Source organism: Pseudophryne corroboree, chromosome 3 (assembly GCF_028390025.1).
Source record: "Pseudophryne corroboree isolate aPseCor3 chromosome 3, aPseCor3.hap2, whole genome shotgun sequence".
In the NCBI taxonomy this organism is placed as follows: domain Eukaryota; kingdom Metazoa; phylum Chordata; class Amphibia; order Anura; family Myobatrachidae; genus Pseudophryne; species Pseudophryne corroboree.
The window spans coordinates 192,670,529-192,683,599 of NC_086446.1; the positions used below are offsets into that span (position 1 = coordinate 192,670,529).

A 13,071-nucleotide genomic window follows, 5' to 3' on the forward strand; every position below is an offset into this window, starting at 1 on the left:
GACCATTTTCATCTGTCAACTATTTTACCATGACGACATGTCAATGTACACCAATAGTGGTCGACCTAGTGACTGTCGACCATTCATACCAGAACAGAGATGTTCTAGAGTGCTATCCTTTTGAAGCTTGTTGCTAAAAACTGAATTACCAAATGATGTACTATCCCATTCACTCTATGGCACATGCTCCATGCAGTTGCTTATACGGGGACTCTGTGGCACATCACCCAGCCACAATTTAAAATTCTACAGAGTGTGGTGGGAGGGGAGACGTATGATATCCCGCCACTGTACTATACCAAATTTCATCCAACCAGTTTGTTAGTTGGAAAGATAATCTAATATATAGGAGCAAATAACAGCCTTAAGTGTAGATAAACATCGGAACAGATGTCGTTTCCGGCCAAACCGGAACAACCTATTGGCCGGACCGTTCAGTGTGTATGCCCGATTTGCAGGTTCCCGTAGTTGCATGCAATTATCTTCTGAGCGGCTGTGCTGCACTTGCCAATGCAGGATCCAATCACCTGTCGGATTGGCCGGCTACTCATTGTTCAAGTGTGTAGCCGGCTTTATTATGCTCCCAGACGCCGGCGGACAGACAAAAACTGCCAGTAAATGAAACAAGATACTTGCCTGAACAGATCACTTGAGTCTGTTTTCCAGCATTTGGGAGCGAATGGCAGATTGTCATTTGCTCCTATACATTATCAGATTTGCATTACAACCAATGAATGAAAGTTGGTATAGTATATGGCCTGCTTTCAGATCAGATTTTCTAGGGGAAAAATAAATAAATTACCATATCGAAATAAAAACTGATTTAGTCTTCATACTTAAGACTATACACTTCAATGAACCACCATGGCTCAGTACAATACATCCCACTAGACCTATGGTTTATGACAGCACTACTATCACAGCTGGTAATATAATATGTGCACAAGACATAGGATTATTCAGCTTGCTTTGACATAAAACTACTAGTTTAAGTATTTTCCCAACATATCTGCAGCAGTGATACCCATATGGTCCCCTGACTTGTAGAGTGGAATCCTAGTACTGTCTGGAACAGCAGCAAAGTAGACAAACACAAGACATGAAAGTCCATAGGCTTTCCTGTACTAGCTAAACAACAACAAGCAGGAGAACACCTGCACTTTGCATCACTGTCATCAAGTGTAAACCACAAGGCCAGTAATAAACAATAGCATTCCATGGGGATCTCTACCGCCCCTGAACTCTGCTGCGTACATGTAACCGATCTGCTGCTGGTGATCCACAGAATGTGTGTCTGCCTCTGCCCAAGCCTGAGGATAGTGTGGCCAGCATCTGACAGGTAGATAATATACACAGGGACCTATGTAGCTACAGTATATACACACACACTGCAGTAAAATGCAGGTCACAAAGTAGCCAAGATGTGAGGTTAGAACTCTAGCTGAATGTCAAGTGCATGATCCAATATAACAACGCAAAATGCAAAGGAACGGACTGCTAGTATGCATCTCTGGGTACAGGTCAGTGCACACAGGTAGGTACAGGGGAGTAGAAGAGAACGCAATAACAGGCTTGAAGAGCTTAAAATGAAAGCATCGCAGCAGAAATTATTATATTATATATGTGTGTTTAATATACATACATACAAAGTAAAATAAACAAATAAATAAAATAGACTATACACACTGGTGTAGAAGACACAGAAGAGCTGCTCCTTACCCTCATTTTCGGCACCATGCACAGCAGCGTCCCTTCTTCCACAAGAGCAGGGTAATATAGGTCAGAGGTAGCAGCAGCGCCCGCTATGCTGTCAGCTATATCCCAGAGATGTCTGCAGCAATCCGCAACATTCCCGCCAGCCTGAATATATGAGCAGCGTCCCAATGAGCCAAGCCTGAGGATGACGATGTACTCTCCGCCTTATCCTGCCTGTGCCGGCGCTGCCCGGACTCCCCAAACACAGCACAACGCTACGCTACGCTCCCCTCCTCCTGTGCACGGAAGCGGGACTGGGAGCAGCGTGTTGCTTTAGTAGCATCAGCGTTGCCGTCTGCCTGTCACAGCCCCGCCTCCCCCCGTATTAGGAGAACACATGCGGCAGCCTGTATTACAGGTTACCCTGCCTCCCTGTCTCCGCCTTCCCCCGGGTGCTGCTAGTGCTGAGCACGGATCTGTGCAGAAACTAATGAGTCCATAGTGGTTTCTAGCGTCACTAGGAGGATCCACACATTCTGAGATACAGAAATCCCACCTATTAGTGTGCACTCATATGTTATAATTAACTTTATTCCCTATGCATCTCTCCACTGTAAATTGCAGATGTTATTCCCAATGTTCTGTTACCTGTCATGCATATTACTGCATTTTCTGCATATGGAGTTTACTATGGCCATATAATGGCACTGAAGTAATCACAGAATAAACAGCTACAGTATTTATCACAAAATGCGTTTTACGTAAAACTGAAGCGGAACTGTAGTTATCAGAAAACCTAGCGTTATTACATCATTTTTACATAATAAAATACGATCTGCCTATTTCATCATGTATTGTGTTATAGAAATCAGCTGCATACACTATGCCACATAGCATGTATTACAGTTATTACATGCCCAGTAACAGCTTCAGGGGGTCATGTACTAAGCCAGAGGTTCCCAAACTGTGTACCGTGGCTCCCTGGGGTGCCTCGGGACACTTGCAGGGGTGCCCTGGGTTGGTGGTCCAGGACCAATTCAAATTATTCATTGTCAATATAACAGGCAAAACCAGTGCTGGTGGCTGCCAGTCATAAAATATGTGGTCAAACAGAAGCAAATCTTGTCCCTCACCACACAACTGACCCTAAGGATGACATATAAACGCAATCTACTTAATGTAATATTTCTTGCTAAATTTCTCAATAAGAAATTTTCGGCCTAGGGGTGCCGTGACCAAAATTCTGATATTCTAGGGCGCCGTGATTCAAAAAAGTTTGGAAACCACTGTACTAAGCAGTGATAAACGTGAGAAGTGAGCCAGTGGAATAGTTGCCCATGGCAACCAATCAGCATTGATGTAACATTTATAATTTACATACTACAAACACATACAGAGCAGCTGATTGGTTGCCATGGGCAACTTCTCCACTGGTTCACTTCTCCACGTTTATCACTGCTTAGTACATGTCCCCCTTAGTAGCGTTACAGATTTTCAGAGCGCTGTACAAATGTAATATAAAAGGTACAATGAAGACAAAAGGAATGTGTGCTTAAATCAATATGCATGCATAGGTAAGTCGCTAATGGTTACTAACCCCCTGGTGAGTTTTGTACTTGTTGCGAGAAGTTTAATAGGGAGTGGGTTAAGCAGTAAAATTATTTTCCCTTACTCCTTATTAGAATAAAATCGCAGATAATTAATACATCAGCCCCTTAATGCATCTGTTTTAGAAATCACTCTTTTCCTGGTCACGGTAAACAGTCATTTGACTTAGGGGGATATTTAGTAGCAGTCGCTACTGAGATGCGATTGCATCTCCACGCCTGCCCCCCCGCACTGCGCAAGCGCAGGACCCGCTCTGCACTCCGTGCGGACAGGGAGATGCTATTTTAGTAGCATTTGTGTAGTGTTTACTGTGAGGCATTTTATGCTAATGCCTCTACCTGATTGGCAGGCAGAGGGGTTTGCGAGACAGTATGGAGTGTTGACATGGCGTTGCGGGGGCCAGGAGGTGGTGTTGGGCGGGCGTGGGAAACAGTGGCAGGTTCGGGCAGCTGCGTCACATCACACGCGGCCGCTTCAATCCAGAAAATGGACGCTCTGCACCTGCATTCGCAGCCTAGCTGCAGAGGCAGGGGGGCATCCACAAATCAGCTGGGCAGTCCCCAGCATGCAATTTTATCATTAGCAGTTCTGCAATCTTAGCAAAACTAATGAAGCAGAATGAGGTCCTTAATCCCTCCAAACATCAGTAAATTCTAAAAAGAAAACTACATTTAGATGAATAGTTAATAATGTTACAACACTTTTTCTTTATTTTTTTCCCTTTTTTTAAACAGGAAACACAACAATATTTAAACTATCATCACAGAGGTCTGTGTACTGAAGATAATTTGAAGTGAACACTGACTCATAGTAATTGGCAACAAAAACATGCTTTTCCCCCCAAAGCTGAGTCATTAATGGTTTTCATTTTCACAGCCCTCTTGTAAAAACATTAATGTGATTTGTCCTTCGAAGACAGTGCAAGTTACATACACAAATAATAAGATTTTACTTACCGATAAATCTATTTCTCGGAGTCCGTAGTGGATGCTGGGGTTCCTGAAAGGACCATGGGGAATAGCGGCTCCGCAGGAGACAGGGCACAAAAAGTAAAGCTTTTCCAGATCAGGTGGTGTGCACTGGCTCCTCCCCCTATGACCCTCCTCCAGACTCCAGTTAGGTACCGTGCCCGGACGAGCGTACACAATAAGGGAGGATTTTGAATCCCGGGTAAGACTCATACCAGCCACACCAATCACACCGTACAACTTGTGATCTAAACCCAGTTAACAGTATGATAACAGCGGAGCCTCTGAAAGATGGCTTCCTTCAACAATAACCCGAATTAGTTAACAATAACTATGTACAATTATTGCAGATAATCCGCACTTGGGATGGGCGCCCAGCATCCACTACGGACTCCGAGAAATAGATTTATCGGTAAGTAAAATCTTATTTTCTCTATCGTCCTAGTGGATGCTGGGGTTCCTGAAAGGACCATGGGGATTATACCAAAGCTCCCAAACGGGCGGGAGAGTGCGGATGACTCTGCAGCACCGAATGAGAGAACTCCAGGTCCTCCTTAGCCAGAGTATCAAATTTGTAAAATTTTACAAACGTGTTCTCCCCTGACCACGTAGCTGCTCGGCAAAGTTGTAATGCCGAGACCCCTCGGGCAGCCGCCCAAGATGAGCCCACCTTCCTTGTGGAGTGGGCCTTTACAGATTTAGGCTGTGGCAGGCCTGCCACAGAATGTGCAAATTGGATTGTGCTACAGATCCAACGAGCAATCGTCTGCTTAGACGCAGGAGCACCCATCTTGTTGGGTGCATACAATATAAACAACGAGTCAGATTTTCTGACTCCAGCTGTCCTTGCAATATATATTTTTAATGCTCTGACAACGTCCAGTAACTTGGAGTCCTCCAAGTCACTTGTAGCCGCAGGCACTACAATAGGCTGGTTCAGATGAAATGCTGACACCACCTTAGGGAGAAAATGCGGACGAGTCCGCAGTTCTGCCCTGTCCGAATGGAAAATCAGATATGGGCTTTTGTAAGATAAAGCTGCCAGTTATGACACTCTCCTGGCCGAAGCCAGGGCTAGAAGCATGGTCACTTTCCATGTGAGATATTTCAAATCCACCTTCTTTAGTGGTTCAAACCAATGAGATTTTAGAAGTCCAAAACCACATTGAGATCCCACGGTGCCACTGGAGGCACCACAGGAGGCTGTATATGTAGCACTCCCTTAACAAAGGTCTGGACTTCAGGGACTGAAGCCAATTCTTTTTGAAAGAAAATCGACAGGGCCGAAATTTGAACCTTAATAGATCCCAATTTGAGACCCATAGACAATCCTGATTGCAGGAAATGTAGGAATCGACCCAGTTGAAATTCCTCCGTCGGAGCACTCCGATCTTCGCACCACGCAACATATTTTCGCCAAATTCGGTGATAATGTTGCACGGTTACTTCCTTCCTTGCTTTAATCAAAGTAGGAATGACTTCTTCCGGCATGCCTTTTTCCTTTAGGATCCGGCGTTCAACCGCCATGCCGTCAAACGCAGCCGCGGTAAGTCTTGAAACAGACAGGGACCCTGCTGAAGCAAGTCCCTCCTTAGAGGTAGAGGCCACGGATCTTCCGTGATCATCTCTTGAAGTTCCGGGTACCAAGTCCTTCTTGGCCAATCCGGAACCACTAGTATCGTCCTTACGCCTCTTTGCCGTATAATTCTCAATACTTTTGGTATGAGAGGCAGAGGAGGAAACACATACACCGACTGGTACACCCAAGGCGTTACCAGCGCGTCCACAGCTATTGCCTGCGGATCTCTTGACCTGGCGCAATACCTGTCCAGTTTTTTGTTGAGGCGAGACGCCATCATGTCCACCATTGGTCTTTCCCAACGGGTTACCAGCAAGTGGAAGACTTCTGGATGAAGTCCCCACTCTCCCGGGTGAAGATCGTGTCTGCTGAGGAAGTCTGCTTCCCAGTTGTCCACTCCCGGGATGAACACTGCTGACAGTGCTATCACATGATTCTCTGCCCAGCGAAGAATCCTTGCAGCTTCTGCCATTGCACTCCTGCTTCTTGTGCCGCCCTGTCTGTTCACATGGGCGACTGCCGTGATGTTGTCCGACTGGATCAACACCGGTTTTCCCTGAAGCAGAGGTTCTGCCTGGCTTAGAGCATTGTATATTGCTCTTAGTTCCAGAATGTTTATGTGAAGAGACGTTTCCAGGCTCGTCCATACTCCCTGGAAGTTTCTTCCTTGTGTGACTGCTCCCCAGCCTCTCAGGCTGGCGTCCGTGGTCACCAGGATCCAATCCTGTATGCCGAATCTGCGGCCCTCCAATAGATGAGCACTCTGCAACCACCACAGAAGAGACACCCTTGTCCTTGGAGACAGGGTTATCCGCAGGTGCATCTGAAGATGCGACCCTGACCATTTGTCCAACAGATCCCTTTGGAAAATTCTTGCGTGGAATCTGCCGAATGGAATTGCTTCGTAAGAAGCCACCATTTTTCCCAGGACTCTTGTGCATTGATGTACAGACACCTTTCCTGGTTTTAGGAGGTTCCTGACAAGCTCGGATAACTCCTTGGCTTTTTCCTCCGGGAGAAAAACCTTTTTCTGAACCGTGTCCAGAATCATCCCTAGGAACAGCAGACGAGTTGTCGGCATTAACTGGGATTTTGGAATATTCAGAATCCACCCGTGCTGTTTTAGCACTTCTTGCGACAGTGCTAATCCCATCTCTAGCTGTTCTCTGGACCTTGCCCTTATTAGGAGATCGTCCAAGTATGGGATAATTAATATGCCTTTTCTTCGAAGAAGAATCATCATCTCGGCCATTACCTTTGTAAAGACCCGAGGTGCCGTGGACAATCCGAACGGCAGCGTCTGAAACTGATAGTGACAGTTTTGTACAACGAACCTGAGGTACCCCTGGTGTGAGGGGTAAATTGGAACGTGGAGATACGCATCCTTGATGTCCAAGGATACCATAAAGTCCCCCTCTTCCAGGTTCGCTATCACTGCTCTGAGTGACTCCATCTTGAACTTGAACTTCTTTATGTACAGGTTCAAGGACTTCAGATTTAGAATAGGCCTTACCGAGCCATCCGGCTTCGGTACCACAAAAAGAGTGGAATAATACCCCTTCCCTTGTTGTAGAAGAGGTACCTTGACTATCACCTGCTGAGAGTACAGCTTGTGAATGGCTTCCAAAACCGTCTCCCTTTCGGAGGGGGACGTTGGTAAAGCAGACTTCAGGAAACGGCGAGGTGGATCTGTCTCTAATTCCAACCTGTACCCCTGAGATATTATCTGCAGGATCCAGGGATCTACCTGCGAGTGAGCCCACTGCGCGCTGTAATTTTTGAGACGACCACCCACCGTCCCCGAGTCCGCTTGAGAAGCCCCAGCGTCATGCTGAGGCTTTTGTAGAAGCCGGGGAAGGCTTCTGTTCCTGGGAAGGAGCTGCCTGTTGCTGTCTCTTCCCTCGACCTCTGCCTCGTGGCAGATATGAATAGCCCTTTGCTCTCTTATTTTTAAAGGAACGAAAGGGCTGCGGTTGAAAAGTCGGTGCCTTTTTCTGTTGGGGAGTGACTTGAGGTAGAAAGGTGGATTTCCCGGCTGTAGCCGTGGCCACCAAATCTGATAGACCGACTCCAAATAACTCCTCCCCTTTATACGGCAAAACTTCCATATGTCGTTTTGAATCCGCATCGCCTGTCCACTGTCGCGTCCATAAAGCTCTTCTGGCCGAAATGGACATAGCACTTACCCGTGATGCCAGTGTGCAGATATCCCTCTGTGCATTACGCATATAAAGAAATGCATCCTTTATTTGTTCTAACGACAGTAAAATATTGTCCCTGTCCAGGGTATCAATATTTTCAATCAGGGACTCTGACCAAACTACCCCAGCACTGCACATCCAGGCAGTCGCTATAGCTGGTCGTAGTATAACACCTGCATGTGTGTATATACTTTTTTGGATATTTTCCATCCTCCTATCTGATGGATCTTTAAGTGCGGCCGTCTCAGGAGAGGGTAACGCCACTTGTTTAGATAAGCGTGTTAGCGCCTTGTCCACCCTAGGAGGTGTTTCCCAGCGCTCCCTAACCTCTGGCGGGAAAGGGTATAATGCCAATAATTTCTTTGAAATTATCAGCTTTTTATCAGGGGCAACCCACGCTTCATTACACACGTCATTTAATTCTTCTGATTCAGGAAAAACTATAGGTAGTTTTTTCACACCCCACATAATACCCTGTTTAGTGGTACCTGTAGTATCAGCTAAATGTAACGCCTCCTTCATTGCCAAAATCATATAACGTGTGGCCCTACTGGAAAATACGGTTGATTCGTCACCGTCACCACTGGAGTCAGTGCCTGTGTCTGGGTCTGTGTCGACCGACTGAGGCAAAGGGCGTTTCACAGCCCCTGACGGTGTTTGAGTCGCCTGGACAGGCACTAATTGATTGTCCGGCCGTCTCATGTCGTCAAACGACTGCTTTAGCGTGTTGACACTATCCCGTAGTTCCATAAATAAAGGCATCCATTCTGGTGTCGACTCCCTAGGGGGTGACATCCTCATATTTGGCAATTGCTCCGCCTCCACACCAATATCGTCCTCATACATGTCGACACACACGTACCGACACACAGCAGACACACAGGGAATGCTCCTAACGAAGACAGGACCCACTAGCCCTTTGGGGAGACAGAGGGAGAGTTTGCCAGCACACACCAAAAGCGCTATATATAACAGGGATAGCCTTATAATAAGTGCTCCCTTATAGCTGCTATATATATATCAAAATATCGCCATAAATTTGCCCCCCCTCTCTGTTTTACCCTGTTTCTGTAGTGCAGTGCAGGGGAGCCGTCCTGACCAGCGGAGCTGTGAGAGGAAATGGCGCCGTGTGCTGAGGAGATAGGCCCCGCCCCTTTTCCGGCGGGCTCGTCAGTCAAACTGACTCATTACATGCCGCTGTGCGCTGCCGCCCGGAGAGAGGAGAGGAGCAGCGGTACGGGGGAAGGAGGAGGAGGGAGGTGGAGGAGGGAGCCGCAGCAGTGCTTTGTTACTGGTTGAGGAGCTGCTGCTGCTGTCCCTCTGCTTCACTATAGGCTGTCTTCCGAGAACAGCCTATAGTGAAACAGAGGGGCAGCAGCAGCGCCTCCACCAATAACACAGCGCTGCTGCGGCTCCCTCCTCCACCTCCCTCCTCCTGCTTCTCTCCTGCCCGGGAATCGTCTGACGATGCACCGAGGAGCCTGAGCCAGCGGAGAGGCTCAGGCTCTTTCTTTCTTTCTTTCTTTCTTTCTTTCTTTCTTTCTTTCTTTCTTTCTTTCATTCTTTCTTTCTTTCTACAAAATAGGGGGACTGTCTGCCACAATGTGTAAAAAGGGGGAATCTGCTTGCCCCAATGTGTAAAAAGGGGGAATCTGCCTGCCGCAATGTGTAAAAAGGGTGAATCTGCCTGCCGTAGTGTGTAAAAAGAGGGAATCTGCCTGCAGCAATGTGTGAAAACGGGGAATCTGCCTGCCACAATATGTAAAAACGGGGAATCTGCCTGCCGCAATGTGTAAAAACAGGGAATCTGCTTGCCGCAATGTGTAAAAAGGGGGAATCTGCCTGCGTAATGTGTAAAAAGGGGGATGCTACCGTAATGTTTAACAGGGGCACGCTATCTGCCGTAATGTGTAACAAGGACACGCTGTCTGCCGTAATGTGTAACAAGGGCACGCTGTCTGCCGTAATGTGTAAAAAGGGGACGCTGTCTGCCATTATGTGTAACAAGGGCACGCTGACTGCCGTAATGTGTAACAAGGGCACGCTGTCTGCCGTAATGTGTAACAAGGGCACGCTGTCTGCCGTAATGTGTAACAAGGGCACGCTGTCTGCCGTAATGTGTAACAAGGGGACGCTGTCTGCCATTATGTGTAACAAGGGCACGCTGACTGCCGTAATGTGTAACAAGGGCACGCTGTCTGCCGTAATGTGTAACAAGGGCACGCTGTCTGCCGTAATGTGTAACAAGGGCACGCTGTCTGCCGTAATGTGTAACAAGGGGACGCTGTCTGCCATTATGTGTAAAAAGGGCACGCTGTCTGCCGTTATGTGTAAAAAGTGTACGCTGTCTGCCGCTATGTTTAACAAGGGCACGCTGTCTGCAGTTATGTGTAAAAAGTCCATGCTGTCTGCCGTTATGTGTAAAAAGGCCACGCTGTCTTCTGCTATGTGTAAAAAGGGCACGCTGTCTGCCGTTATGTGTAAAAAAGGGGGACGCTGTCTCCCGTAATGTGTAAAAAGGGTACGCTGTCTGCTGTAATGTGTAAAAAGAGGAATCTGTCCGCCGTAAGGTGTAAAAGGGTCTCTACCTGGTGTGGTGGTGCTACTGTGCGGCGTAATTTGAATAATGGAGACTACTGTGCACCGTTTTATGAATTGGTATTATTTTGTGGCCACACCCCTTCCCCACAAAGCCACGCCACTATGTATTTTTGCGCACGCCTACGGCGCGCACTGCCCCTGTTTTGCATGCAGGGGTGGGGCTCCGATGCCGTTTCTTGCACACAGTGCTAAAATGTCTAGTTACGGCACTGTTGCTAGGTATCCACTTCCCTGAGCAGGTCCCCCTCACCAGATCCTCTCCAGGGGTGAGGGGGTGGACTTGGATGGGATGGGGCGGGGGGCCCCCAAGCCATTTTGTCGCACATGGGCCCACCGCTCGCTAGTTCCGCCACTGTAGGGGAGTGTATGTTTGCTTTGCAAGTGTGCGATCACATGTGCAGCCGAGTGGTACAAAAAAAAAAAGTTTTGTACAGTTTCTGAGTAGCTCAGAACTTATTCAGCCGCTGCGATCACTTCAGCCTGTCTGGGCCCGGAAATTGACATCAGACACCCGCCCTGCAAACGCTTGGACACGCCTTGCTTTATTCCAACCACTCCCAGAAAACGGTCAGTTGACACCCACAAACGCCTTCTTCCTGTCAATCTCCTTGCGATCGGCTGTGCGAATTGATTCTTCGTAAAATCCATTGCTCAGCAACAATCCGCTTTGTACCCGTACAACGTGCCTGCGCATTGCGGTGCATACTCATGCGCAGTTCTGATCTGAGCACAGTGAAAAATCCTAGCGTGCGATCAGGTCAGAATGACCCCGTAGTGCAGGCATTTTAACGCACAGTAGGGAGAATGCACTTTACTTTAGCATTGATGTCACAATCACCAATTATAAATGATGACTACACAAGTCACTTACTATTATAATATAACTCACAGAGATGACAATGGTACAGTATCAACATTACATTTGTACATGCACTTATTTTCATTTGCTCTATTCAGGCAAACTACTATTTGTTTGGCTGTACGTAGAAATCATGGGATTTCACTGGGGTGGATTCAGCCTACATGTATAATGTGGGAGGCAGATGCGGGGGCGAGAAGTAAGAAGCTCGGGACTGAGCTCGCTAAATGGCACAGTAATAAAGAGCTTTATTGGAAAGAGGAACTGCAGTTTCTTTCTGCTGAGATGGAAATTCTCCCATGACAGTCAGAGGGAAATTCTCTTCCATTCATTTCAGGAATCACAAAACTTTCCTCAACCTCATGACATTTGGTTTTTTTTCCCCATAACATGTGACCTAGGGGTTAATAAATAAAAGTTCTGCATTTCCGATCTCAACGATACCTTTTATACCACATTATCCATCTTGCAGCTCACTGCTTCTGCATCCATATCCATGTCCTTACTATGTTTACAGTTTATCAACGGCCAAGTGCGCATAAGAAAACTGTTAGAAATTATCTAAATAATACAGAAAATGTCACATCACCGACCGTACCTGCTTTTTGGACAAGTCTGGCGATGTGCCGTCATAATTTGCATAATCGCGGTATTACAGTGAATGTGATCAGCAAGCACATTCCAGGATCCAGAAAATTAGGTAAATATGATGGTGATCTTAAATAGGGAGACATGTACTAAGCAGTGATAAAACTGGAGATGTGAGCCAGCAGAGAAGTTGCCCATGGCAACCAATCAGCATTGACATAACATTTATGATTTGCATACTATAAAAATATACAGAGCAGTTGATTGGTTGCCACATGCAACTTCTCCACTGGCTCACTTCTCCACTTTTATCACTGCTTAGTACAGTACATGTCCCACTATGTCACCTATCTTTTTCAGTTCAAGCCTGTCATACTTCTGTGGTGAATGCTTATATTTCTATGTACAGCCTTTTATATTCATGGTGTTTCATAGTAAACACACAAAAATCAGGAAGGCTTACTATAACCCTAACAACTGTGGCAGAACTTAAGTGGAATGTCGGTATTCAGGGCAGTTGAGATATTCACTGTGCTTGTGTACTAAGCGGGCACTGTGAAACAGTGACGTGCGGTGAGGTGAGGCGGAGCCTTTCCTGTCATACTTACGTTTGTACCAGAGTTTTGATTGTATAAAGTATTTGAAAAATACAAATAATATGTTTGAAATATCTTCTTTGCATTATACTAATCATTTTTATAGCCAAAACTCACCAAATTTCCAGGAGTTTATACTGCTGCACCTGTGTATAATGGCCAGAAGTACGCTTTGGCTCATATTTTGTATGTAAATCTGGCTCTGGTGCTAGCTAGTGCCTCCTGAGCCTTTTAGCTCACCGCACGTCCCTGCGTGTGAAATTGATGTGGCGTAGGGACTCCCCCTAGGAACAAATCTGTGTAAAATACTACACCCTGCAAAAGGGGGACATTTGTTCCCCTTAGCAGCTGACCCAGGCCTAGAATAAAATAAAGA

The 13,071-nt window shown here is 46.6% G+C and overlaps 1 protein-coding gene across 1 annotated transcript in view; it reads right to left on the minus strand.

The window, feature by feature from the left end:
- RASGEF1A (RasGEF domain family member 1A) overlaps positions 1 to 2,082 on the minus strand; it is a 30,743-nt gene extending 28,661 nt beyond the window's left edge. The window contains 1 exon segment of the mRNA XM_063963124.1: positions 1,720 to 2,082. Coding sequence (XP_063819194.1) covers positions 1,720 to 1,737 — 18 coding nt within the window. The 5' untranslated portion in view covers positions 1,738 to 2,082.
- Between the last annotated feature and the right edge of the window lie 10,989 nt (positions 2,083 to 13,071).